Genomic DNA, 27,565 nt, shown 5'->3' with positions numbered 1-27,565 from the left:
TTCTATTAGCTCAATTCTTGTCAGAATTTGTCTCCTCCTGTCTTAAAAATAATTGAAAAAATAATAAAGCTTCCCCCATTACTAAGCATCCAACCATTCTTTTCGTAGGCCACCTTTCTCTTTCTCTTTCTTTTCTTCTTTTTTTTTTTTTTTTTTTTTTTTTTTTTTTTTTTTTGAGACAGGGTCTCACTGTCGACCAGACTGGAGTGCAGTGGCGCAATTTCAGATCACTGGAAGCTTTGCCTCCCGGGCTCAAGCGATTTTCCCACCCCAGCCACCCGAGCAGCTGGGACCACAGGCTCGCGCCATCAGACCCAGCTAATTTTTGTATTTTTAGTAGAGACAGGGTCTCCTTATGTTGCCCAGGCTGGTCTCAAACTCCCGTCTCAAGCAATCCGCCCATCTCGGCCTCCCAAAATGTTGGGATTACAGGGGTGAGCCACCGCTTCCGGGGCCACGTTTAATTGTTCACATTTACTCTTTCTCCTTCCTAAATTTCCATTCGTTCCACAATCTGCTACAACTTGATTTCTGCTCCTACTTTATGAAGCCCGACCTCTTTCCAGTATTTGACACCACTACCTATTCTTTTATTTTCATTTCCACTGTCTTTTTTTTTTTTTTTTTTTTTTTTTTTTTTTTTTTGAGACGGAGTCTCGCTCTGTCTCCCAGGCTGGAGTGCAGTAGCTTGATCTTGGCTCACTACAAGCTCCGCCTTCCGGGTTCACGCCATTCTCCTGCCTCAGCCTCCCGAGTAACTGGGACTACAGGCGCCCGCCACCAAGCCGGGCTAATTTTTTTGTAATTTTACTAGGGACAGGGTTTCACCGTGTTAGCCAGGATGGTCTCAATCTCCTGACCTCGTGATCCGCCCACCTCGGCCTCCCAAAGTGCTGGGATTACAGGCGTGAGCCGCCGCGCCCTGCCTCTCCACTATCTCTTCTTTGGGTTTCTTTGACATCACCACTCCTGTGAGAATTGCAAGCGACACAAATGACCTAAAAATTGGGAAACAAAGTTACAATAAAATAAGGCATGAGAATGGAGAAGGAGGTAAAGGTGAATGGAGATCGCTACTTTTTGAGCCGAGACTTGGGAAACAAGAAGAGTCACTCTGGGCCATACAACAAAGTGACTGTGACTTTCTCTCCCGCATCCCTTTCACTCTGTCTTTCCCCATCCTTTGAGGGCCCGCAGGTACTCATGGCAAACTAGAGGGTAATGAGCACGCGACAGGCGGCGAGGACTGGCTGTGGGTCAGCGAGTAGCGCAGGCTTTGCAGGCGGAGGGGATGGGGCAATGAGGCCCCCAGGTGGCCAGCGGAACCCCGGCTCAAGATAAACGCTGCAGCTCGGCGCCGGGCCGCTGGGCGGCGAACGCGTGCGCGCGTGCGGCCTGGCGCTTCCGGCACCGGCCGAGGTGCGGGTCGCTTCCAGAGGTGCGTGGTCGTAGCGCGAGGGATCCTGGGGCTGCTCCAGCAATGCGCCGCCGCCGTCTCCTGGGGCGGCTTGGGTTACCCGGGAGGTGGGTCAGAGGCTCGTCCCGTGCCCTGCGTCCGGGCGTCTCCTTAGGGCGCGTCTTCGGGTCCGGCCAGCGGTGCTGAAAAAGGGAGAAGGTTGGGGGTAGGGAGGAAACAAGATCCCAGTTCAATAGATTTCTCCGCAGATCCTGTGCCTTCAAACCCTACGAGTCCATACTTTAAAACAAAATGAAGAAAGTAAGGCTTAAGGAACTAGAGAGTCGCCTGCAACAAGTGGATGGATTTGAAAAGCCCAAGCTACTTCTAGAACAGTATCCTACCAGGCCGCACATTGCAGGTAGGGCGGCTGGTTCACCACGCCCCGGCTTTCGGCGTTAGTCCAGTCTACTCTGTGATAAAAATAGAACAGTTATTTGGATACAGAGAATGTCTAGAGAAATTCTGCCCTAAGATCACCTGTCGCGTTAGAGAGGCCTTCCTTGACACTGCAGCTCAAGGCACACCCTCCACAGACATACACACTATCGTTTTACTGTCTAGTTTTCTGCATATCCCTTAACACTGCCAGACATCTTTTTAATGTGTTTTTTTCTCTTCTCACATTACAATCTCTCTGAGGACAAGGAATTTGTTAGTCTTGTTCATACTTGAATTCCCAGTGCCCAGAAGAGTCGCTGGTACTATTTAGGAGCTCAGTAAACATTTACTAAATAAGGATCAGTTTCCCATTGCTACTAATTGCCTACGCAAGGATTCTTGTGCTATATACTCTGCCCTAGAAATGAATACCAGAGTTGATAGTGGAATGATAGTTTAACAAAATCAGAGTATGTGCTGTGTAAAGATGAGCATGCATATTTTAACAGATTTTCTGAGCATTAGCATTGTTGCTTCATGCCAGACATTGATACTGGGAGTACAAGAGAGAATACAGGACAACATATATTTATGTTACCGAAGTCATTGGGAAGCCTTAGGGGAAAAAAAATTTATTATTATTATTTTTTGAGATAAGGGTCTCACTCTGTCACCCAGGCTGGAGTGCAGTGGCGTGATCACGGCAACTGCAGCCTTGACCTCCAGGACTCAAGTGATCCTCCTACCTAAGCCTCCCGAGTAGCTGGGACTACAGGCATGCACCGTCATGCCTGGCTAATATTTTTTATTTTTTGTAGAGACAGCGTCTTGCTATGTTGCCCAAGATGGTCTCAGACTCCTGGGCTGAAGCGATCTTCCCACTGGGGCCTCAAGAAGTGCTGAGATTACAGGCATGAGCCACTGAGGCTGGCGCCTTAGGAAAATTAATTTTCTGAGAGTACCTGCAAGGAGTTTTTTCCAGTTCCAAAATAGTTGTTTCTAAGTTGCCAATGAAAGTCAAGGAGAATACATGTGTATTTACACTTAACTCCAAGATACTGTCATGATTCCAACCAAAAATTCACACAAAACTACCGTGTCTAGGTTAAGACCAGTTTTCTCAAATAATGACTTACTAGTCTTCTGACTGTAGGTTTTTTTAGTGGAATCCAGTTTAAAAAATAATAACAATCTGGCCAAGTACAGTGACCCACCCCTATAATCCCAGCACTTTGGGAGGCCAAGGCAAGAGGATGACGAGCCCAGGAGTTCAAGATCAGCCTGGGCAATACAGTGAGACCCCAGCTCTTAAAAAAAAAAATTAGCCTAGTGTGGTAGTATGTGCCTATAGTCCCAGCTGCTGATACTAAGGCAGGAGAATTGCTTGAGCCCTGGAATTTCAGGCTGCAGTGAGCTCTGATCCGCCACTGCACCCCAGCCTGGGTGATAGAGATAGACCCTATCTCTGAAAAAAAACAACAAAAAACTTCTGGATCCGCAGGAATCAGTGGCCAACAGTCCTTGCTGGGTTCAGATATCTTCAGGGAAATATCGGTGGTGGTGGTATTCATGTTTGACCTTCAGTGTATCTAACACCCAGTAGTTCTATTATCAGGTCTCATTTGTAGATTATGAATATATATGTCTGTAGATCATGAGTATATGTGTCTAAAGGCTACATTGTGGAGCTTATGGTGCTTGTGTTCTGGTGACAAACTTGTTAAAACAAAGTTCTGTGGCTAGGCACAGTGGCTCATGTCTGTAATCCGAACACTTTGGAAGGCCGGGGTGGGAGGATCACTTGAGCCCTGGAGTTCGAGACGAGCGTGGGCAATATAGTGAGAACCTGTGTTTAAAAAAAAAAGAAAAAAAAAGATTCTATGTCTTTGTGATGCTAATGCTTGTTTGATAGTGGTTCCTAGTCTTATAGATTTCACAGATAAGTAAAATTTCAAAACAATTTTGGAAATTGATAGAGTTGCCAAATTTATGTTGACAAAAAAGGATTTTTTTAAAAACTATTTACTCTTACCATTCTTTCTTAAAAATATTTCAGCATCAAAGAAAGAACCGATATGAGTATATGGCAATGTTTTTAACAAGCTGAGGAAAAACTAAACGTTTTGACTTTTTTTTATTTTACCTCAGAGACTGGTCACAGTTTTGTCATTCTTGGCATTGCTAGCAGAGACTGGTTTTTGAGAAACACTGGTGGGTATTAGCTTCCTTTATGGTGCCTCTTACTACATACCAAATCATTACCCCTTATCTTTTACAAAAATAATCTGGAATGGCATTTGGGGAGGACTAAGTAATGCAACACAAGAAATTATTTTAGAAAGAGTCATTTGCACAAATTAGATTTTAGTCACCGGCTTGCTTACTTATTCTTTTTTTTTTTATTTTTTAGCATGTATGCTCTATACAATCCATAACACTTATGATGACATTGAAAATAAAGTCGTTGCAGATCTAGGATGTGGTTGTGGAGTACTTAGCATCGGAACTGCAATGTTAGGAGCAGGGTACGTAACGCAATATATGCTATTTGGGTATTGGGTGGCTTTAATAAGGAGCATCAATGGGATTAACTGAATTATATTTATGAGACTCCACAGAATGAGATATAGGAAGCAAAAATCTGATACTGAATACATTTTGAATGGGCAGAAGATCTAAACAAACTACAAAAATTAAATAAAAATGGTGAAAGCAGCAGTTCCTTTTATACAAACCTGAGTTTCCAACCCCTGCCGGGTTTGGAAATTACGCTGTTACACTTGACTGGGCACAGTGGCTCATGCCTGTAATCCCAACACTTTGGGAGGCCAAGGTGGACAGATTACTTGAGCCCAGGAGTTTGAGACCAGCCTGGGCAACATGGTGAAATCCCATGTCTACAAAAAATACAAAAATTAGCTGGATGTGGTGGTGTGTGCCTGTGGTCCCAGCTACTTGAGAGGCTGAGGTGGGAGGATTGCTTGAGCAGTGCAAGATGGCACCACTACACTCACCTGGGTGGCACAGCAAGATCCTGTCTGAAAAAAGAAAAAAAAAAAGAAGAAGAAAACACTCACTCTTACTTTGCTAATTGGGTTAAAAAGATATATGGTTTAAAAAAAAAACAGCTAATTTTGGTTTTGTTTTTACTTGGGAGCTATAAGTCGCCACTCTTTGTATGTGTTTTGTATTTATAGGTTGTGTGTTGGATTTGACATAGATGAAGACGCATTGGAAATATTTAATAGGAATGCAGAAGAGTTTGAGTTAACAAATATTGACATGGTTCAATGTGATGTGTGCTTATTATCTAACAGAATGTCCAAGTCATTCGATACAGTAATTATGAATCCTCCCTTTGGGACCAAAAATAATAAAGGTTTGTAACAAGAATCGGGTATATTGGTATATTTATAGAAAAGATTTTAAAACCATTTTTAAGGCCAGGCGCAGTGGCTCAGGCGTGTAATGCCGGTGCTTTGCGAGGCTGATACAGGAGGATCATTTGGGGCCAGGAATTGGTAGCCATCCCGGGCAACATAGTTAGACCCTGCCTCTACACACACACACACACACACACACACAAATTTTAATTTCCCAAGTGTGGTGGTGCGCCTATAGTCCTAGCTACTCAGAAGGTTGAGGTGGGAGGATCACCTGAGCTCAGGTATTCGGGGCTGCGATGAGCTATGAATGTGCCACTGCACTCCAGCCTTGGTAACAGCAAGACCCTGTCTAGAAAAAATTAAACAAAAATAAAAACCATTTTTATCACTGTTTGGGCTAAGTGATTTTATCACTCTTCATTAAATAAACCAAGGCTAAGTGATGTTATTACTCTTCATTAAGTAAACCAATCTCTTATTTGTATAGTTCTTATAATTTACATTTCAATTTGTTTAATGCATGGCTAAGAAACTGAGTTTTTCAACTTTCATTTTTACAAATTTGTATTAAGTAAACAAAGATAGTCATGTCATTTATTGTATATCTCCCATTTGCTTTCAGGAATAATTTGCCTAACCCTTATGAATGAATACGAAACATAGAAAGAATTTTATACTTTCAGAATCTGTTTTTTAATGTCTTAACAGACCCAAGGGTTTCTACATGTGCCCATCAGTAACAGTGACTCACCGTGGCTGTTAATTTTGTGTGTACTGTGGGCAAGGAGGTTAGGAAGTCAGTGAGGGTAGGAAAAGACATGCATAGTTTGGCCGGGCGTGGTGGCTCACGCCTATAATCCCAGCACTTTGGAGGCTGAGGTGGGTGGATTACCTGAGGTCGGGAGTTTGAGACCAGCCTGACCAACATGGAGAAACCCCGTCTCTACTAAAAATACAAAATGAGCCAGGCATGGTGGCACATGCCTGTAATCCCAGCCACTAGGGAGGCTGAGGCAGGAGAATCACTTGAATCCGGGAGGCGGAGGTTGCGGTGAGCTGAGATCATGCTATTGTACTCCAGCCTGGGCAACAAGAGCGAAACTCAAAAAAAAAAGACATGCATAGTTTAAAAAGTACCCTGCCCCCACCAAGATGATTCTGAATAGTACTCTATGCATTTCCTTCTCCCCTTTTTGAAGTCATTAATGTTGGAATATAATATTAAAAATTTTACTTTATCCTTATTTAACCAAGACAGTATAATTCTGGTTTTATTCTACCAGCCTTAAAATAATATTTTGATAGTTTATTTGTACCCTTATTGCTAAAAGATTTCAAGGTGGCTATTTTGAAGTTTGGAAGAAAATGTTTCTAAATCCTACTAACTTAATCTTCTGTTTTGAGAAGAGGTAAATAGGAGCTTTTTTCCTACTCTTCACAGGGACAGATATGGCTTTTCTAAAGACTGCTTTGGAAATGGCAAGAACAGCAGTATATTCCTTACACAAATCCTCAACTAGAGAAGTAAGTTCAAATCATCTGATATTCTGTGGCATTGATTTTTAAATTCATGACAATGTTTTTAGGATTTGCTGTGAATACTAGATACCACAGTATCTATTTCTCCTGACCATTTTGACATGTGAAACTTAAATTTTCCACTTAACCAGCTAGCATCTGATTGGCCTTTTTCCAGTCTATAAGACTTATTTCCTCAAAGATTTTTTTCAGACAGGAACTGTTGCCAGAGGAGAGACTATAACTCAGGAGTAGAAAAGTGTGTTGTAACTAGGATTACTGTATGTTTTGGTTTCTCTGAGTAAGTCTTAGTTGATCCCTTTTGTCCCATTGTCCTGGTGTGGCCTGATGTACTTAAGGGAGGCAGTAAGGCCAGGTTTTCAGAACACTTGAGCCTGGAGCTAAACAGATCTGAGTTCAGAAATCACCTATTCTTACTTTTGCAGCATATAACACATGGAGAGGTGTATAAGTTGTAGTCCAGGAAACTGGGGGAAGGGGCAGTACATTTTTTTAGTGTCAGTATATTTTTTTAGTGTCAGTATAACACAATAGTTAGGAACAGAGATTCTGAAGCCAGACCAGATTCTCTGGGTTCAGATCCAAGTTCTGCTGCCTCCCAGCTGTTTTCTTGGTCAAGGTAATTGAGTTTCATCATCAAGGTAATTGAGCTTTTGTCATCTATACTATCCTCACCTGTACTCTAAGTGTAAGGGACTGAGAGTACCAATTGTACTTCATAAGAATTGTGAGGATTACATGAGTTAATATTTACAAAGCACTTAGATCAGTGTCTGACATGTGTAATTGCTATGTGTTAGCTATTATTATTTAAATCATACATGTATTCAAAGATTTTAAAGTGCTTTTGTAGGAAAAATACTTAATTCATGTAAATACAGTACATAAGAACCCAGTTGGAAATAATACATTCTAGTTACATGGTAATGTAACCTTTTAAAACGCATAAAATATAACAGCTAAAAAGAACTATACTGCTAATAATAAGTAGTGGTACATGTAGGCAAGCAACAGGACACAACATAGCTAGTAAATAAATCCTCACTCACTATATATGAAAGCAAACACCAGTAAACATTGGTATCCAAACCTGTGTCCCCAAGAACACCCTCAGGTTTGATGATTCACTAGGAAATCTCACAGGACTCAGCATCTAGTCTTATTCATGGCTATGATGTATTACAGTGAAAGGATATAGAGCAAAATCAGCAAGGAGAAAGGTGCATTAGGCAGAGAATGGGGTAAACCAGGGCCAGGCTTCTGGAGTCTTCTGCCAGTGGAATAACACAGGACACAATTAATTTTCCCAGCATGAATTATTGATAACACATGTGAAACATTGCCAACCAGGGAAGCTCATTAGAGACTCAGTGCCCAGGGCTTTTATTAGGGACTGATCATGTAGGCAATTCCCTTTCTGACACATACCCAAATTCTAGACTCCCAGTAGGAAAACAGGTGTTCAGCATAAACAGTGTTAGGCACAGTCAGACACTATTATTAAGGGAGTAGGGAGTGGGAGGCTTCCCAAAATCTAAGTTCCCAGTCTCCAGACAAGGGCCAAACTAAGCAGGCTTTTCTAAGGATAAGCAGCCAGGCCTGCTGTGAACTCTTCTGCACAGCTTGGCATAACATGAATTTTTTAATTATACTTTAAGTTCTAGGGTACATGTGCACAACATGCAGGTTACATACGTAGACATGTGCCATGTTGGTTTGCTGCACCCATCAACTTGTCATTTACATTAGGTATTTCTCCTAATGCTATCTCTCTGCCAGCCCCCCACCCCCCAACAGGCCCCCGTGTGTTATGTTCCCCTCCCTGTGTCCATGTGTTCTCGTTGTTCAACTCCCACTTATGAGTGAGAACATGCGGTGTTTGGTTTTCTGTCCTTGTGATAGTTTGCTGAGAATGATGGTTTCCAGCTTCATCCCATGAACTCATCCTTTTTTATGGCTGCATAGTATTCCATGGTGTATATGTGCCACATTTTCTTTATCCAGTCTATTATCGATGGACATTTGGGTTGGTTCCAAGTCTTTGCTATTGTGAATAGTGCCGCAGTAAACATACATGTGCATGTGTCTTTATAGCAGCATGATTTATAACCCTTTGGGTATATACCCAGTCATGGGATGGCTGGGTCAAATGGTATTTCTAGTTCTAGATCGTTGAAGAATCTCCACACTGTCTTCCACAATGGTTGAACTAATTTACACTCCCAACAGTGTAAAAGCGTTCCTATTTCTCCACATCCTCTCCAGCATCTGTTGTTTCCTGACTTTTTAATGATTGCCATTCTAACTGGTATGAGATGGTATCTCATTGTGGTTTTGATTTGCATTTCTCTGATGACCAGTGATGATGAGCATTTTTTCATATGTCTGTTGGCTGCATAAATGTCTTCTTTTGGGAAGTGTCTGTTCATATCTTTTGCCCACTTTTTTGATGGGTTTTTTTTTTCTTGTAAATTTGTTTCAGTTCTTTATAGATTCTGGATATTAGCCCTTTGTCAGATGGATAGATTGCAAAAATGTTCTCCCATTCTGTAGGTTGCCTGTTCACTTTCATGATAGTTTCTTTTGCTGTGCAGAAGCTCTTTAGTTTAATTAGATCCCATTTATCAATTTTGGCTTTGTTGCCATTGCTTTTGGTGTTTTGGTCATGAAATCTTTGCCCATGCCTGTGTCCTGAATGGTATTGCCTAGGTTTTCTTCTAGAGTTTTTAATGGTTTTAGGTCTTACATTTAGATTTTTAATCCATCTTGAGTTAATTTTCGTGTAAGGTGTAAGGAACGAATCCAGTTTCAGTTTTCTGCATATGGCTAGCCAGTTTTCCCAGCACCATTTATTAAATAGGGAATCCTTTTCCCATTGCTTGTTTTTGTCAGGTTTGTTAAAGATCAGATGGTTGTAGATGTGTGGTGTTATTTCTGAGGCCTCTGTTCTGTTCCATTGGTCTATATATCTGTTTTGGTACCAGTACCATGCTATTTTGGTTACTGTAGCTTTGTAGTATAGTTTGAAGTCAGGTAGCATGGTGCTTCCAGCTTTGTTCTTTTTGCTTAGGATTGTCTTGGCTATGTGGGCTCTTTTGGTTCCATATGAAACTTAAAGTAGTTTTTTCCAATTCTGTGAAGAAAGTCAGTGGTCGCTTGATGGTGATAGCATTGAATCTATAAATTACCTTGGGTAGTATGGCCATTTTCATGATACAGTGCTCTACACTTTCGGAGAAACTTCTCTAGTAACGAACTATAGAAATGATCCCTGAAAGTATAGTCTTGGCATAACATGAATTTTATAAAACTCAGTTTTACTGCATGAACTGAATTCCCCATGTACCTATATCTCTGCCAAATGGTTTCTAGGCTAGCTAGCTGTATATATCAATGAAATAATGCTACAGAAACCATATGAGAACATTACACATCTTTGATAGATTTCTGAAGTAGTCATGCATCCTTTAACAACAGGGATATGTTCTGACTAATGCATTCTGAGAAATGCATCCTGAGGTGATTTCATCATTGTGCAAACATAGAGTGGACCACCGAGGCTCTGTGGTTATAGTCTGTTGTTCCTAGGCTACAAACCTGTCAACCTATTACTGTATTGAATACTACAGGCAATTGTAACACAATGGTATTCTTTTGATCTAAACATATATAAACACCAAGAAGGTAATGTGTTGTGCTGTGATGTCAAGATAGCTACATCATTAGGCAATAGCAATTTTTCAGCTCCATTTATAATTTTATGGGACTACCAAAATATATGCAGTCCCTAGATAACCCCAAATGGCATTATGTGGTGCATGAGTAGCTTTCTATCACTTGGATTTATTGTGTGATTTGGTTCAGATTGTTAAATGTATTGAAATTGATTTCTTATTTTCAGAATACTATCCATTCAATTGAAATTTTTATAAGGGTCTAGATTCTAATGAAATTTTAAGCTTAAAAACTCAATCTCAAGTATTAGTAAAAAGCAATTTTAAAAAATCATTATTTAAAAATCAGCTCATAACAACATATTATTTATGTTCAGCATGTTCAAAAGAAAGCTGCAGAATGGAAAATCAAGATAGATATTATAGCAGGTAAGACAAATCTCAATCCTAATATCCAAAAGGGCCAACATGTATTCGCCCAACCAAAATTTTCATGCAGGTGCTGAGAAGATAAACTATGCTTTACAGTGTGGCAAAATGTGCATGATTGGTAATAGATTGGAAATGGAGTAAAAGCAGAATGAACACTTAGCCTGAGACTGTCCTAATTTATGCAATTTACTGAAAATTTCTAATAGCACTCAGGTATTTGGTCACTCCAGACTCAGGCAGAACACTGTATAGCAGCACAATGGCTAAAAACATGGGCTGGGGGCCAGGTGTGGTGGCTCACGCCTGTAATCCTAGCACTTTGGGAGGCCAAGGTGGGCAGATCACCTGAGGTTTGGAGCTCAAGACCAGCCTGGCCAACATGGTGAAACCCCATCTCTACTAAAAATATAAAAAATTAGCCAGGCATGGTGGCGCACACCTGTAATCTCAGCTACTTGGGAGACTGAGGCGGGAGAATCGCTTGAGTCCCAGAGGCAGAGGTTGCAGTGAGCCGAGATCGCACCGCTGTTCTCCAGCCTGGATGACAGAGGAGACTCAGTCTCAAAAAAACAAAAACAAACAAATGAAAAAAAAAGTGGGCCAGGTGCAGTAGCTCACGCCTGTAATCCCAGCACTTTGGGAGGCTGAGGCAGGCGGATCACGAGGTCAGGAAATTGAGACTATCCTGGCTAACATGGTGAAGCCCCGTCTCTACTAAAAATACAAAAAAATTAGCCAGGCGTGGTGGCAGGCACCTGCAGTCCCAGCTATTCAGGAGGCTGAGGCAGAATGGTGTGAACCTGGGAGGCGGAGCTTGCAGTGAGCTGAGATCGCGCCACTGCTCTCTAGCCTAAGCAACAGAGTGAGATTCCGTCTCAAAAAAAAAAAAAAGTGGGCTTGGAGTTGGTCAGATCTTGGTTTGAAATTCATTCATAGAAAATGCCACCAAATTATTCCTAGATAATCTAATTTCATTTTCTTTTTTCTTTTTTTTTTTTTTTTTTTTTTTTTTTTTTGAGACAAAGCCTTGCTCTGTTACCCAGGCTGGAGTGCAGTGACAACCTCCACCTCCCGGGTTCAAGCGATGCTCTTGCCTCAGTCTCCCGAATAGTTGGGACTACAGGCATGCACTACCACGCCCGGCTAATTTTTTAATCTGTAGTAGAGACAGGGTTTCACCACGTTGGCCGGGCTGGTCTTGAACTCCTGACCTCAGTGATCCTCCAGCCTCGGCCTCCCAAAGTGCTGGGATTACAGGTGTGAGCCACTGAGCCCAGCCTCTAATTTCATTCTCTAATTACCGCTGGAATCAAATAACATTTATCTTTTTCTTCTAAATATCAACACTATGAGTAAATCATGTTTGATACATTTTTATTACTAAATTGGGTAATAGTCACAAACATCAAAACAGGAAAAGCATATAACTAGAAGCTAATTATAATCTAAGCCTGAAGTAAGAGTGCAATAAGGGAACATGTTTTTTCACAATAATAAACTAACAATGAATTGCCACTGTAGTGTTAAACATACAGCTAGATATATTACTGTTCATAATAATTAATAATGTAATATACACTTCTGTTCGTCTTCCTGTTATTTTCAGTGTTGCATTACTTAGACAGTTTTAGGGGTTTTTTTTGTTGTTTGAGATGGAGTCTCCCTCTGTTGCCCAGGCTGGAGTGCAGCAGCACGATCTTGGCTCACTGCAACCTCCACCTCCTGGGTTCAAGGGATTCTTCTCCTGCCTCAGTCTCCCCAACTAGCTGGGACTACAGGCGCACCACCACGTCCAGCTGTTTTTTTTTTATTATTATTTTTAGTAGAGATGAGGTTTCACCATGTTGGTCAGGCTGGTCTCGAACTCTTCACCTCAGGTCATCCGCCCGCCTTGGCCTCCCAAAGTGCTGGGATTAGAGGTGTGAGCCACCGCGCCCGGCCAGTTTTAGGTATTATATGCAGTATGGAACACCTTAGAACAGTCCCAGTACTATACCAAGCCAGAGGCTTGTTCCTCCAAATGTGGCCCTCAGACCATCAGCATTAAAATCCCTGAGATTTCCTTGTTAGAAATAAAGAATTTCAGGCCGGGCGTGGTGGCTGACACCTGTAATCCCAACACTTTGGGAGGCTGAGGTGGGCAGATCTTGAGGTCAGGAGATCAAGACCATCCTGGCTAACATAGTGAAACCCTGTCTCTACTAAAAAATACCAAAAAATTAGCTGGGTGTGGTGGCAGGCACCTGTAATCCCAGCTACTTGGGAGGCTGAGGCAGGAGAATGGCATGAACCCGGGAGGTGGAGCTTGCAGTGAGCCCAGATTGCGCCACTGCACTCCAGCCTGAGCAACAGAGTGAGACTCCGTCTTAAAAAAAAAAAAAAAAAGAATTTCAGACTCCACCCAGACCTACTGAACTAGAATCTGCATTTCAACAAGATCCCCAGGTGATTTGATTGCACATTAAAACTTGAAAGCTGTGACATACAGGAGTAGTAGACTCACTGCCATCCCTCTAAAATAGATCAGTAGTAAAGAGTTTGGAGAATCTACATTATTCTTTAGAAGGAAGAACTATGAAAAACTGGTTTTCGTTTTAGAGCTTAGGAGGAAAATGGGTACTTAGTACCATTATTAAACTCTGGGTAAGAAAATTTTGAAATAAGCATGGTTATGAGATTAAGTTAGCTATAGACTATTAGGAAATTAAAAATAGAAAGGTACCATCATTTTCATAGGATTTACTTTTTCGTCCACTTTTTATCCTTCTAAACTCATCACTTATAACCTCAAATTTCAGTATTATAAATGGCCATAATAACAGAAATGCCAAGCTGCCATGGCTAATGCTAGGAATACAGAAGTCACTACTTGGATAAGTTAAAGGTTCTAAAATGTTCAGCTTACCAGCACTTAACACTTTTCTTAGTTTTTGTTGTTGTTGTTGTTTAGTGAAGGGTGGTAAACGCTTGGAAATACAATTTTATCCTTAGGTGGCTTTTGTTTTACAGAACTTCGATATGACCTGCCAGCATCATACAAGTTTCACAAAAAGAAATCAGTAAGTCTCTTGATTTTGGCTGGTCTACATTCGGTATTGAAAAGCTTTCTGGGCCGGATGTGGTGGTTCATGCCTGTAATCCCAGCTACTCGGGAGGCTGAGGCAAGAGATCGCTTGAACTCAGGAGGCAGAGGTTGCAGTGAGCTGAGATTGCCCCACTGAACTCCAGCCTGCGCGATAAGAGTGAGACTCAGTCTCGAAAAAGAAAAAAAAAGGAAAGCTTTGTGACAAGTAATTATTTCTAGTGTTATCAACTTTCCTGTGTAAATATACAAAGCCAGCCTAGGAGACACCATAAATGGCCTGTGGGAAAGGCCCATCGTCAATAGCTAATATTCTAGTTCTTTCCTAAATGCTTTGGGTACAAAAAGAAAAAAAAATCAAAAACTGTTTTTGCTCTTTTCATATAGTATATATTTTATTAGTTTGTACTAATACATTCTCATATTACAAAGGCAATTTAATGGAAGAATCTTCCTTCTGATATTTGAATCATCTGAAATAACACAAACAGAACAACACAAAGAAATCTCATTTGCATAACAAAAAGAAGTTAAACAACAAAAAAATTTTTCCTTTCTCACAGGTGGACATTGAAGTGGACCTAATTCGGTTTTCCTTTTAAAAGCCCCCGCAAACAAAAGTAGTTTAAAACCTATTTAAAATGAATAAAAAATTGGTTTACTAAACTACTGGTCTCCAGCACCATTTTCTGTTTTCTGTTGTTTGGATGCAGGTTCTTCTTTGTCTGTTTCTTCTCTTGCTCTTTTCACAGGTCCTATAACGTAACAATTAATTTTTGTTAAATTCAACGTAAGTACTGCTCTAGTTTAATACTGAGCACAATTATTAATAATGATACTGTTGAAAAAGATGCAACAACTTCCTTGCACCAATGAGAAAAGGCTTTTCTCTTGGTACAGACCTGACCTCTAGATTCATCTTCCAAATATCCTGTCCCTGACTTATACAACAGCATAACCGAGGTAAATCGTAATAATCCAAGAATGGCACTTATCCAGGAGTTGAAAAGCCAAATCCCTATTCTCTCTGGCAAATCATTTATTTATGGAAGTAGAAATTTTCTCATGGAACTACCAAAGGACTTAGAAAAAAACTTACCAGTTGCACCATTTTCATCATGTTCATCATGTTCATCATCACTAGCAAATTTCGTTTTCTTGCCCTGAAACTGTACTTTTCCTTTACCAGACCCAGGCTGGGCAGCTTTATTACCCTTTCCTTTTCCTTTAAATCTACGACCTGTAGAGACACAATTGAGCACTCTGTAAAGAACTTTTTTTAAGTCTCTTGTCAATGTTTTTGAACACTGATTAAAGTTTTTGCTCAAGTAAATGGGTTCAACAACCAAACTGTTAAAGAAAAATCAGAATAAATGACCTTTTGACTTCCATTTGTTTAGGGATTCTTGTTGGTCTTCTATTATTTTTTTCAGTGCTTCTTTTTCCACCTCTCCTTCTAGTACTTCCCAAGTCACTTCTTTGTTCCTTAATTGTAGGTTACCATTATTTGCATCTTTGGCTTTACCCAATGCTTCCTTGGCTTTTTCTTTAAATAGAATTATCCCCTATACCAGAGACAGAAAACAAAAGCCATACCCTTGGTTTTTAGTCCCACAATTAATTTCTTTGTCCAAAGTAATTTTTTCTACCCTGCAAACCTTCCATGTCTTTACCAGTTTGAATGAATTTTACTGAACAGTAGAAAAGGAATGCTACAGAAGTAAAACTGCAATCATCAGTATGAACAGTTATTCATAGTATAATTCAGAAACTATCAGACATCACATATAGTGACAATAACAACAAAGTAAAAGATCAAGTAGAAACTAATTTAGTATAATTCAGAAAATATCAGACATCACATCTAGTGACAATAACAAATGATCAAGTAGAAACTAATTTAATAAACACAATTTTTAAAATTACTTTCTACTAATTTTGTCTAAGTTTCTACAGATTTTCAAACTGATTGCTAAAAAGGATAGGGATGTTTCCAAACCTCTTTTGCTCCTCTGACGAAGTCTATCCATTTTATTTCACCATGATTTGAGAAAAGTATGTGTAAATCTTCTCTACAGGTCTGATCATCTAAATCACCCGAAAATTTCAGCAAGCATCCAATCTTTTCTTCTAGAGATTTCTATAAAAATATACAAAGTGATCAAAAAGTTTCTTAAAAGCAACAACAGACCAGAAATGACTCACACCACCTTATAGCTATACAAGAAAAAGACTAGAAACCAAAATGCTATTTTAAAGTAGTTTCTTCCGCTGGGGCAGCAAGAGCGAAACTCCATCTCAAAAAATAATAATAATAATAAATAAATCAAGTAGTTTCATAGTGTTGGTGTTTTCCTTTGTCATCCTTTATTCCAAAATGGCTTTCAATATTATTTGATCTCTTATACAACTGGTATTTAATTAGTTATAAACTACATAAATCTGGCTATTAAACTATCTTGGAAAATAATTCTAGGCAGTATTTATCATACTTTAAAAAATTTTTAGGCCGGGCGCAGTGGCTGACACCTGTAATCCCAGCACTTTGGGAGGCCGAGGCAGGCGGATCACCAGGTCAAGAGATCGAGAGCATCCTGGCTAACATGGTGAAACCCCATCTCTACTAAAAAAAAAATACAAAAAATTAGCCGGACGTGGTGGCAGGCGCCTGTACTCCCAGCTACTCGGGAGGCTGAGGCAGAATAATGGCATGAATCTGGGAGGTGGAGCTTGCAGTGAGCCGAGATCGCGCCACTGCACTCCAGCCTGGGCGACAGTGAGACTCGGTCTCAAAAAAAGAAAAAAAAAATTTTTATAGTCATTATTTTCCCCAAATAAAAATTTTTACCTGTAACTTTCTAAATGGAAATACACATCAGTATCTTATTAAGTCAAAAATAAAAGTCATGTTAGTATTAACCTATGATTAGAATCTTTAGAAGTTATAGGACATTTTCTCATAAGTTCTAGGCATAAATGAACTTTCTGAATATTTCAAAATATATTTTCCTGTGTTTTATTATATTTTTTATTTTTAAACAGGGTCTCACTCTGTCACCCAGGCTGGACTGCAGTGGCATGATCTTGGTTCACTGCAACCTCCGCCTCCTGGGTTCAAGTGATTCTCCTGCCTCAGCCTCCCACATAGCTGGGATTACAGGCATGCACTATCACGCCTGGCTAATTTTTGTATTTTTAGTCAAGATGGGGTTTCACCATATTGGCCAGGCTGGTCTCGAACTCCATGCCTCAACTGATCTGCCCGCCTCAGCCTTCCAAAGTGCTGGGATTACAGGCGTGGGCCACTGCACCCGGCCTTTGCCGTATTTTAGAACATATTTCCTATCCTTAGTTTTCTCTTTTCCCTCAATATAATACCTGATGTATTACTTAATGCAATAACAACTATAGATAGCTTTGCTTACGTATTTTCTTGAAAAAGTCCTCAGACTTAAAAGCTATTCATTTAACTTCGAATTACAGATGTACTAGATAGCAGTAATATATACTTACCATTTCAGCATCTTCTTCTAACTTTTGTTTTGCTTCTTGCTCCCTACAAATAAAAATATCATAATTATAACATACTTCTATTTACTATATAAGAAAATTAAGTCCTAATAAAGTTAACCAATCATGATCACTAAACTTACTTAACCAAAGCCAGAAGTCCTTAGGTTTTTTTGATCGTCCAATGCTAGACTGCAATGCAATTTGGCCCTGAGATTGTCAAGGCAGCTTAAGATCTCAGTGTTTCACTAGCAAAGAGAAAGGTCTACTGCCACTATTTCAGAGCTCACCAGCTATATTTCTGTCAGAGCTTTAAGGAATTCAAATTATGTCGTGATTAGTTCAACATACTTACTGTTTAGCTCTTAATTTAGCTTCCACTTTATTTTGTTTTCTTTCTTCATTTTTTTTGGCAAAGTAATCGTCCCTAAAGAACACACAGTACAGAGGCTAAGTTCACGAGAACAAAGTTAAGACTGCAGATTATTTTGAATAACTTAAGACATGGCACAGCAATGAATGTTGCACACGCTTACTATCAACATAATCATCAACTAAAAATTCAAAATATGCCAAGGAATTTACTCTCTCATGTTTTTTTATATAACAGCTTTACTGAGGAAAAAATCCATGTGCCACAAAATTCACTCTTTTAAAGTGTACCTTGAATGTTTTTTAGTATATTCAGTTGTACAACCATCACTACTAATTTCAGAACATTTTCATGACCCCAAAAAGAAACCCCCTATCCATTAGCAATTTCATGTTGATTTTCATTTATCATTCATGTATATGAATGAAAAAGTGTATCAGAAGTCATGCAAATAATATTGCAGTTTTCTATAGTGTTAATTCCACAAAAGGAGAAAATTCTAAAATCCCCAAGATCCAACAATAACATATGAAAATCATGTTAAATAATTTTTGAGGATTTAACACTGATACTATGACCCATCACAGTGCATCTCTAAGTCAATCAAGTTTAGTATATACCATTTAGAAGACTAATGCACAGTCTTCTAAAGTAGGGAACTATGGCCCTACACCTAATTTTATCATGAAAATGCTCTGGTTCATCCCCATTTTTAGACACTTAGACAGACAGACACACATTCACAAAGAATGTGACCCAAATCTCAAATCCTTTGTACTGTAAAAAAAAAAAAAAAAAAAAAAAAGACATATATAGGCTATGAAAAATAAGACGAAAACTGCATTGATATATTTTCCAAACACACAAAAGACCAAATTTTAATACCCAGCCTGATCAAAAGTTTTAGATGCAAAATCAGTATTAAAACATAACCTCCTTTAATAATGGCTAACAGTGGCTGGGCGCAGTGGCTCACGCCTGTAGTCCCAACACTTTGGGAGGCCAAGGCAGGCGGATGATCTGAAGTCAGGAGTTCAAGACCAGCCTGGCCAACATGGTGAAACTCCATCTCTACTAAAAATACAAAAATTAGGTGGACGAGGTGGCACGCGCCTGTAGTCCCAGCTACTCAGGAGGCTGAGGCAGGAGAATCGCTTGAACCCAGGAAGCAGAGGTTGCAGGGAGCCAAGATCACACCACTGCACTCCAGCCTGGGTGACAAGAGTGAAACTTGTCTCAAAAAAAAAAAGAAAAAGAAAAAAAAATTGTTAACAGTGAAAAGGTACTAATGAACACTTTTCTTATAGTCTCAAAAGACTATAGTTCTCACTGAACAAATATCAAGCATTTCTCAAAGGTCATCTAAAGATACTAAAAATATTGGCCTTTCAGGGGATACTACTTCCATGCTCCTTACCCTAGTGTGTGTCCATATAACTAAAAGGCCAGGAGAAACATCAGCAAAAAGACTTACTTGAAAAGTATTAGCAGGTCTGTTTCTTTGTACTTCTGGCCAGGGGTCTCTACAAATTTCTTAGCAGATTCAATGCTATCAAACACAACAAAAATTGATCCCTGTAAAAAGGAAGGAAAATATTTTTTTAAGTTATGTCCCATATATTTTAAAACTAGAAAAAGTCTGTATTATCATACCTTAAATGCTTTATGCAATGTTCTTCTCATCTGAATATTTAGTACTTGACCTTTATCTTCTAACCATTCTTTTATGTCATCAAGAGTTGCATCAGTTGGGAAGCCTTTCTGTGAAGAGTGGGAAGAAATGTACAAATAACAAATAATGACTTCTCAGATAAACAATTGGAGAGAATTTGATTCATTTTTTCTTGAAATGAACCCAGGATATACCTATCTATCTCTATTTCTCTTTGTTAATCACTTAACAGCCTTGTTTAGGAGCCACTACTCTCCAGTACAATAAAAGTGATTCATCTAGTATTTGCTTCAAAATAATTCAGTTGAAGCAGAAATAAAACAAGATGATTTGCATGTTCTGTTATTAACTACTAAAGCTGGTGATGGTACATTATTGAATCTATTTATATATGTATCTGAAATTTTCCATAATAAAAAACTATTTAAAAATACACTAAAGAAAACTGCAATCAAGTTTAGCTGCTGATAAATAAGAACAGCTAATAGGCAATAGGTGCTTAGAATATGTCAAAGATTTCATCCAATGGTATATATATATTTTTTCATTTAATTCTCACAACAGTTCTACAAGGTAGAAAATATCCACATTTATGAAGATAAAACTTAGGACTAGGCATGGTGGCTCACACCTGTAATCCCAGCACTTTGGGAGGTCAAGGTGATTGGATCACTTGAGCCCAGGAGATTGACACCAGCCTGGGCAACACAGGGAGACCCCTGTCTCTACAAAAAATTTTTTGCCAGGCATGGTAGCATGCGCCTGTAGTCCCAGCTACTCAGGAGGCTGAGGTGGGAGGATCACTTGAGCCCAGGAGGTCAAGACTGCAGTGGGCCATGATCACACCACTGCACTCCAACGTGAGCAACAGGATGAGACTGTCTCAAAACAAAACGAAACAAAACAAAAGAAACTTAGGTTAAGAATATTACGAAAGGACATACAGTAATTAGTGAGGCTGTGATTCCTGAGCCCTTATTCTTCCGTACTTTACTTTCTAAATAAATGTAAGATATTTAAATGCATTACAGGCCCACTTACAATATAAACAGATCTGTTTTTTACATCATTTTTATACTCATCAGTCACTTCAGGTAGGGGTTTGCTTGGAGACCTTCTGATTTTAGTTTTATCTTCACTGATTTCCATGAGTTCTGCCTTGGATTTGCTCAGTGCTTCCACAATTACATTAAAGTCTGTTGTTAGACGGTTCAACCTGAAGAGTACATATAAAAACATAAGACTCAGCAGTAGCACTCATTGTAAACAGAAAACCTAAAGATTATTTTTAAAAGCTTGTTACCTGTTGAATTTTATCATTATCTCCAAAGGTACCCAGCCTTCATCCAGTTTTATCTGTTCCTTTAGAAACTTGTCCCGTGGCAAATTGAAGTCGCCAAAATAATACTGTGAGATAATTACAATGTATTTCAGAACACTGTATAATATGGACTCCAATCCTGACATTACTCTACAGTACCAAGTTCTGTTATTTAAAAATACATAAGTTACAAAAGGCAAAACACTTTCCCCAAATATACAATAATGTTTACAAATTAGCAAAAAGATAAAACTAAAATGTCAATTACTAAAATAGTGTAACAGATGTGTTAATAGACTAGAAAACCTTAAAGAAGACTATATTTAAAGATTATATGAAAAGCCTCTTGCAAATCAGTGTGGAAAGAACAGATGGTTAAATAAAAAGAACTGGAATAAATTGGTTAATCACTCAATTCTTATTTTTTTTTTGAGACAGAGTCTCACTCTGTCGCTCAGGCTGGAGTGCAGTGGCATGAACTCAGCTTACCGCAACCTCCGCTTCCCAGGTTCAAGTGATTCTCCTGCCTCAGCCTCCTGAGTAGCTGGGATTACAGGCATGCACCACCACGCCCAGCGAATTTTTGTTATTTTTAGTAGAGACAGGGTTTTACCATGTTGGCCTTGAACTCCTGATCTCAAGCGATCTGCCCACCTCGGCCTCCCAAAGTGCTGGGATTGCAGGCATGAGCCACCACACCTGCCCTTCTAATTTTTTAAAATTAAAAAATAAGGGACAGGGGCCGGGCACGGTGCCGCACGCCTGTAATCCCTGCACTTTGGGAGGTCAAGAGATTGAGACCACCCTGGCCGACATGGTCAAACCCCGTCTCTACTAAAAATACAAAAATTAGCTGCACATAGTGGCACACACCTGTAGTCCCAGCTACTCAGGGGGCTGGGGCAGAAGAATCATTTGAAACCGGGAGGCAGAGGCTGCAGTGAGCCAAGATTGTGCCACTGCATTCCAGCCTGACAAAAGAGTGAGACTCCATCTCAAAAAAGGGGGTGGGGGGCCAGGAGTGGTGGTTCATGCCTAATCCCAGCACTTTAGGAGGCTGAGGTGGGTGCATTGCTTGAGTCTAGGAGTTCAAGACCAGCCTGGGCAACATGGCAAGACCCCAGCTCTCCAAAAAATAAATAAATAAATAAATAAATAAATAAAATAAAAAATAGAGGTACGTGCCTCTAGTCCCAGCTCAGGAAGCTGAAGTGGGAGGATTGCTTAAGCCTGGCAGGTTGAAGCTGCAGTGAGGCATAATTGTGCCACTGTACTCCAGCCTGGGCAACAAAGTAAGACGCTGCCTCAAAAAAAAAAAAAAAAAAAAGGTTAAAGTAAATGTTTATCAAATTTAAGCATAGAGGAACTCTCAATATACAAGCCAAGGAAAAACCCAAGTATGACTATTTGGAATGCCAGAAGTAACATAAAAAGTAAAAGACAAACAAATTTTGTCAAGAATTCTTACAAACAAAGAAGAAGGGTAAAAAGAGAACACCCTAATATAAAACAGTTAAAGGATATTTTATTGGCCTCGCACGGTGGCCCAAGCCCATAATCCCAGCACTTTGGGAGGCTGAGGCGGGTCAATTTCTTGAGGCCAGAAGTTCGACAACAGACTGGCCAAAGTGGTGAAACCCTGACTCTACTAAAAATACAAAAATTAGCCACACATGGTGGTGCACGCCTGTAATCCCAACTACTCAGATGGCTGAGGCACAAGACTAGCTTGAACCCGGGAGGTGGAGGTTGCAGTGAGCTGAGATCACCGCCACTGTACTCCAGTCTGAGAGGAGAGCAATACTGTCTCTCTGTCTAAAAAAAAAAAGACACTATTTTTCAGGGATCGGGTCTTGCTTTGTTGCCCAGACTGGAGTGCAGTGGTGCAACCACAGCTCACTGCAGCCTGAAACTCCCGGGCTCAATTGATCTTCCTCCTCAGCCTTCCAAGTAACTAGGACGACAAGCACATGCCACCATGCCCAGCTAATGATTTTTTTAAAAATTATAAAAAATAGGCCAAGCGCAATAGCTCATGCCTGTAATCCCAGCACTTTGGGTGGCCGAAGCAGGTGGATCACCCGAGGTCAGGAGTTCGAAACCAGCCTGACCAACATGGTGAAACCCCGTCTCCACTAAAAATACAAAAATTAGCCGGGCATGGTGGTGTGCACCTATAATCCAAGCTACCTGGGAAGCTGAGGAACCTGGAAGGTGGAGGTTGTGGTGAGCCGAGATCACGCCACTGCACTCTGCACTCCAGCCTGGGAGACAAGAGTGAGACTCCATCACAAAAAATAAATAAATAAATAATGTACTGTAAACAAAAAAAAAAATCCATTTCATTGTTAATCAAAGAAATACAATTTAAAGCAACGAGACAGCATTTTTCACCTAACAAACTGGCTAAGATTAGAAAGAAAACCAAGACTACCTAGTATTGACTTGAACACAGAGAACTAGCCATTCAGGTAGATGTAAACTGACAATTATCAGTGTTTTTTAAATGTGCATAATCCTTGAGCCAGTATGGCTCCTTCTAAGAATTTTACCTTGAAGAAATCAATAAACATGTTTACTAAGATTTATATATAAGAATATTTGTCAAAGAATGATTACAGCTAAAAAACTTAGAAACATCCTTCATATTAAAGAGGAGAATGAAAAGATTATTGATTACAAAACTTTTCTCCATAAAAATGCATCCTATATTTAGCGGGGGAAAGGGAAGGAAATAAAATTGTTAGAAATGTACCACTCTGGTGGGGGATGTTTTAAAAGGTGAAGGCACTATGCTTGTGTGGAGGCAGGGGATATATGGAAAATCTCTGTACCTTCCGCTCAATTTTGCTGTAAACCTAGAACTGTTGTAAAATATAAGGTCCACTAAAAAAATTAGTACGAGCATGAAGCAAAGTGTCAAAAGCTTTTAACCTTGATAACCTCAGAAGAGTAGGATTTGAGAGTTAGCAGGTTGTGGGAGAGATACAACCTTTTCTATATACATCTTAGTATTGTTCTAAGTATTAAACACAGAATGAATAATTTCTAATTTTTCTCCCCATAGTCATAAAGAAATTAATACCAAAAAAAGGAACATGAGACATTTTAAATGCAGGGAGGTGCAGCTTAAAAAAAAAAAAAAAAAAAAAAGCAGTTCTGAGAATTGCAGAAAAACCCCACACCAAACAATATGATCTGAGGGGTTCTTAGCAAGAACCTAAGTTTAGAGATAATTTCCCATGCAACCATTATTGATATTGTAAAGATTTTAAGGTTTTTTCTTTTTGAGTTTAATTGAACAAAGAACGATTTGCAAATCAGGCAGCCTCCCCAGCCAGAGTAGGCTCACGAAGACTCTCAAGTTTCTTCCCCTCGCCCCCTGAAACAGTGTCTCGCTCTGTCATCCAGGCTGGAGTGCAGTGGTATAATCACAGCCACTGCAGCCTCTACCTTCTGGGCTCCATCAATCCTCCCACCTCAGCTTCCCAAGTAGCTAGGACTACAGGTAAACTGCTAACACACTCAGCTAATTTTTTAAATTTTTTTGTAGAGATGGGGCCTCATCATGTTGCCCAGGCTGGTCTCTAACTCCTGGACTCAAGCCATCCTCCTGCATCAGTACTGCAAAGGTACTGCGGATCACCTGAGGTATTACGTTAACATAAACATAATACCTAAATTTGAAAAAATGCTAAGAGGGTTTTGAAAACAGATACCATATTAAAGTTACTGGCTGGGCACAGTGGCTCACACCTGTTGTAATCCCAGCACTTTGGGAGGCTGAGGTGAGCAGATCACCTGAGGTCTGGAGTTCAAGACCAGCCTGGCCAACATGGTGAAACCCCGTCGCTACTAAAAATACAAAAATTAGCCAGGTGTGGTGGCATGCTCCTGTAGTCCCAGCTATTTGGGAGGCTGAGGCAGGAGAATCATTTGAACCCAGGAGGCAGAGGCTGCAGTGAGCCAATACTGTTGTAGTGAGCCAGGATAGCGCCACTGCACTCCAGCGTGGCCAACAGAGTGAGACTCCATCTCAAAAAAAAAAAAAAAAAAAAAACTATATTGAAGTTACAATAGCTGAGAACTGACTGGGCAGAAAAAAACTAAGATCATCAAAAATATAGTGTTATTTAACAGGGAAGGTACTTTACCAAGGACTTTTATGTTACTTATGTGTCAGGAATTCTTCTAAGTACTTAACATTATATTCACTAATCCTCCAAACTACCTTATGAGGAGGGAACTACTATTATTCTCATTTTATATGAGACTATGAAGCTAAAATTTTATATGAGACTATGAAACTAAAATTTTAAAAAGATTAAGTAACTCTAGTTTATAGTGTTACCTTTTGAAATGTTTGTACATCTTAAGTTTCACAACCTGGCTCCACCAATATAAAACTGTATGCTATTATATGTTCATCTAAGAATCAAAGGCAAACCAAATGTTGAATATGTCCATGTACTGAAATTAAATGTTCTTTCTGTATTTTCTTTCAAGGAACTTGTTTTTGCAGTTTATAGCACAGGAATCATACCTCAATTTGATGACAGATTTTGGCCTCCAGGGCAGCCATCTTTTCATTATCACCATTTTCAGCCATTGCGGCTATCTGTAAAATTTCCCAAATTAGCATAAAGTTATTTTTTATATAAAACTCAAGAATAGAAAGATAATGTTTACAAAGCATTAATATCCCGTTGTTTTCTTAAAAAATCAAGAATTTCTATTTTCACGGGTTCAGTTTCTTTACTCAGTTCTCAAATATCTCAACAAAGCAACACTTTGGAATAAGTGATGAAAAAATCTAAAAACTATAAAAAACTTGTCTTTCAGTAAATCACTACCCCATCTTCTATAACAAGAAACTGTTTATCTTCACTTAGCTGGTCAAGCAAGCTTTAGGGAAAAAAACTCCAATCACTTACCAACCATTTCCAGTTTTAAACAGATAACTATCTATCTGTATATTACCATGGCTCTCTGTGCATTTGTTTGGTATGGGTTCATTTCTTTTTTTTTTTTTTTGAGACGGAGTCTCGCTTTTGTTGCCCAGGCTGGAGTGCAATGGTGCGATCTCGGCTCACTGCAACCTCTGCCTCCCAGGTTCCAGCGATTCCGCCTTCGCCTCCTGAGTAGCTAGGATTACAGGCGCCCGCCACCACGGCTGCGGCTAATTTTTGTATTTTTAGTAGAGACGGGGTTTCACCATGTTGGTCAGGCTGGTCTTGAACTCCTGACCTCTGGCGATCCACCCGCCTCGGCCTCCCAAAGTGCTGGGATTACAGGCGTGAGCCACCGCGCCCGGCCTCATTTCTTTTAAAATGTAGTCACAACTGACTTACCCAAACCTTGTTACCAAGTTAGACATCATAACTTTAAGGTGAAAAATGTTACAGTTCCTTAGATACTCTATGCTAAGGAACATACGAAAACAAAAATGGGAGAATGTGGTCACACTAACACAACATTAAACTGGGGAGTATGCCTACTAATTTACTAATACATTGGATAGCCAGTTTCCTGTTTCGTATTCCTGACATTAGCACTGCAGTGAAAAAAGGAAGCTGTGCTATTGGTTTGCTAGAAATTACAAACCAAGTCTTCTACTTACAAAGTACTTGCCTCCAGGACTCTACTAAGCCACCCAGTCATCCCAATTGTACAAAAGTTATGTGAACAAATCATCGAGAATATTGCCATTAGTTGACTCTAGTTATGAACTGATGTAGGTACACTTCCTGGAAGCATCGCCTGACACACTGCAATTGCATTCGATACCATGGATACACATAGGAAGCACTTGCAACGGGGTACTGTGTGATCCACATCCCCCTAGAGAAATTACTCAAATTTATGCATTGTCTTGTCTATCACAATCTACACTCCTAAGTTACTACCGTGATCTAGGGCCCCCTACAAAGCAAACGATGAAATAAAATAACTATTTAGACCCCGCAAAACCTATTTGGCCTAATTTTGGAACTGCGTTTCATCAGATACTTTTCCAGAATGTACGACTGTAAATGAAATATTACCCACGTTTTCCCGTTTCACACTGAAACCTGATGTGAGCGATGAAGGCCCTAATAGACCAAAAGAGTGACGCTGGTGTACATCTGCGGCCCAAAGTTCTTTGGCCTCCAGTCAGTCCCATAGGCTCCACAGAACCCTCCGGCGTTTACCCCGTGCCCACCTCCCCAGAAACTTTAGAGAGATGGCCACAAGCCTTCGGTGAGACTAGAAGGCGGTGGAGGAAAAAAAAACAAAAACAAAAACAAAACCAAAACCAAAAGACGCAATGGGGATGAGGGCAGCCACAGTCCCGTCTCTAAGCAACCGCGGAACTGCCTGGGCACCAGCCACGTGCGGGGAACCCCAGGATCCCACATTCCTCGCGGGGGCAGCCTCGCCGCCGCCCGCGCCCCCTCGGCTCCGCCGCCTCCGGCTGCGGCCCACGCGGCGCTCGGCCTGAACGTGAGGAAGGCGAGGGGCGGACGGACGCCGCGAGAAGCAGTAAAGCACGGAAACGCGCGGTCGCGCACCAGCAAAGCGGACCCTTTTGTAGCTTCTCATTAGCCACCGAGAGTTACTCACCTTTAAGGTTCCGGCCCACAGAAGCCGCGCCACAGGCTCACAAACAGCAACAGCAACGACTCCACTTCCCAGCGCCGCCGGCCAGCCTAAAGCGATCCAAGAAGATGGGGACCGTCCCGGCAGCTCTTGCGGCCTG

At 40.3% G+C, this 27,565-nt stretch overlaps 2 protein-coding genes and 1 pseudogene across 8 annotated transcripts; 1 reads left to right on the top strand and 2 right to left on the bottom strand.

Moving 5' to 3' along the window:
• Window positions 1-1,359: 1,359 nt before the first annotated feature.
• Window positions 1,360-14,616, top strand: METTL5 (methyltransferase 5, N6-adenosine). Of its 6 annotated transcripts, none has more exons than XM_003309325.6 (8): window positions 1,360-1,438; window positions 1,666-1,817; window positions 4,248-4,362; window positions 5,035-5,216; window positions 6,665-6,747; window positions 10,814-10,865; window positions 13,878-13,927; window positions 14,514-14,616. In XM_003309325.6, exons 2-8 carry the CDS (start codon window positions 1,709-1,711, stop codon window positions 14,550-14,552), a joined length of 630 nt encoding a protein of 209 aa, XP_003309373.1. In that variant the 5' UTR covers window positions 1,360-1,438; window positions 1,666-1,708; the 3' UTR covers window positions 14,553-14,616. The 6 variants fall into 6 exon arrangements, with proteins under 6 accessions (XP_003309373.1, XP_024210480.1, XP_063647376.1 ...); XM_024354712.3 differs by having other exon boundaries at window positions 1,365-1,438; window positions 13,860-13,927; XM_003949910.5 differs by having other exon boundaries at window positions 1,391-1,524.
• On the bottom strand, window positions 9,971-10,049 carry LOC112208543 (small nucleolar RNA U3; annotated as a pseudogene).
• On the bottom strand, window positions 14,318-27,565 carry SSB (small RNA binding exonuclease protection factor La). Of its 2 annotated transcripts, none has more exons than XM_009443665.3 (12): window positions 27,430-27,565; window positions 25,370-25,444; window positions 20,809-20,991; window positions 20,547-20,721; window positions 19,487-19,594; window positions 19,308-19,408; window positions 17,816-17,887; window positions 17,464-17,506; window positions 15,950-16,090; window positions 15,329-15,515; window positions 15,050-15,190; window positions 14,318-14,705 (listed from the first exon to the last, which is right to left on the bottom strand). In XM_009443665.3, the coding sequence occupies exons 2-12, from the start codon at window positions 25,423-25,425 to the stop codon at window positions 14,617-14,619; spliced, it is 1,296 nt and encodes a 431-aa protein (XP_009441940.1). In that variant the 5' UTR covers window positions 25,426-25,444; window positions 27,430-27,565; the 3' UTR covers window positions 14,318-14,616.

The sequence above is a fragment of the Pan troglodytes genome, chromosome 13 (genome assembly GCF_028858775.2).
Source record: "Pan troglodytes isolate AG18354 chromosome 13, NHGRI_mPanTro3-v2.0_pri, whole genome shotgun sequence".
Lineage (NCBI taxonomy): Eukaryota > Metazoa > Chordata > Mammalia > Primates > Hominidae > Pan > Pan troglodytes.
This window is presented reverse-complemented; position numbering and strand designations above follow the sequence as displayed.

What these genes read in the sequence shown, in the direction of transcription:
- METTL5 (XM_024354712.3), top strand. Translation starts at nt 1,709, where the DNA reads ATGAAGAAAGTAAGGCTTAAGGAACTAGAGAGTCGCCTGCAACAAGTG. An exon ending in ACTGCAATGTTAGGAGCAGG is followed by an intron (nt 4,363 to 5,034) that starts GTACGTAACGCA and finishes TTGTATTTATAG; the next exon opens with GTTGTGTGTTGGATTTGACA. An exon ending in ACAAATCCTCAACTAGAGAA is followed by an intron (nt 6,748 to 10,813) that starts GTAAGTTCAAAT and finishes ATTTATGTTCAG; the next exon opens with CATGTTCAAAAGAAAGCTGC.
- SSB (XM_009443665.3), bottom strand. Translation starts at nt 25,425, where the DNA reads ATGGTGATAATGAAAAGATGGCTGCCCTGGAGGCCAAAATCTGTCATC. An exon ending in AAATCTGTCATCAAATTGAG is followed by an intron (nt 20,992 to 25,369) that starts GTATGATTCCTG and finishes TTTAAATAACAG; the next exon opens with AACTTGGTACTGTAGAGTAA. An exon ending in TAGAAGAAGATGCTGAAATG is followed by an intron (nt 16,091 to 17,463) that starts GTAAGTATATAT and finishes ATATTTTTATAG; the next exon opens with AAATCTCTAGAAGAAAAGAT.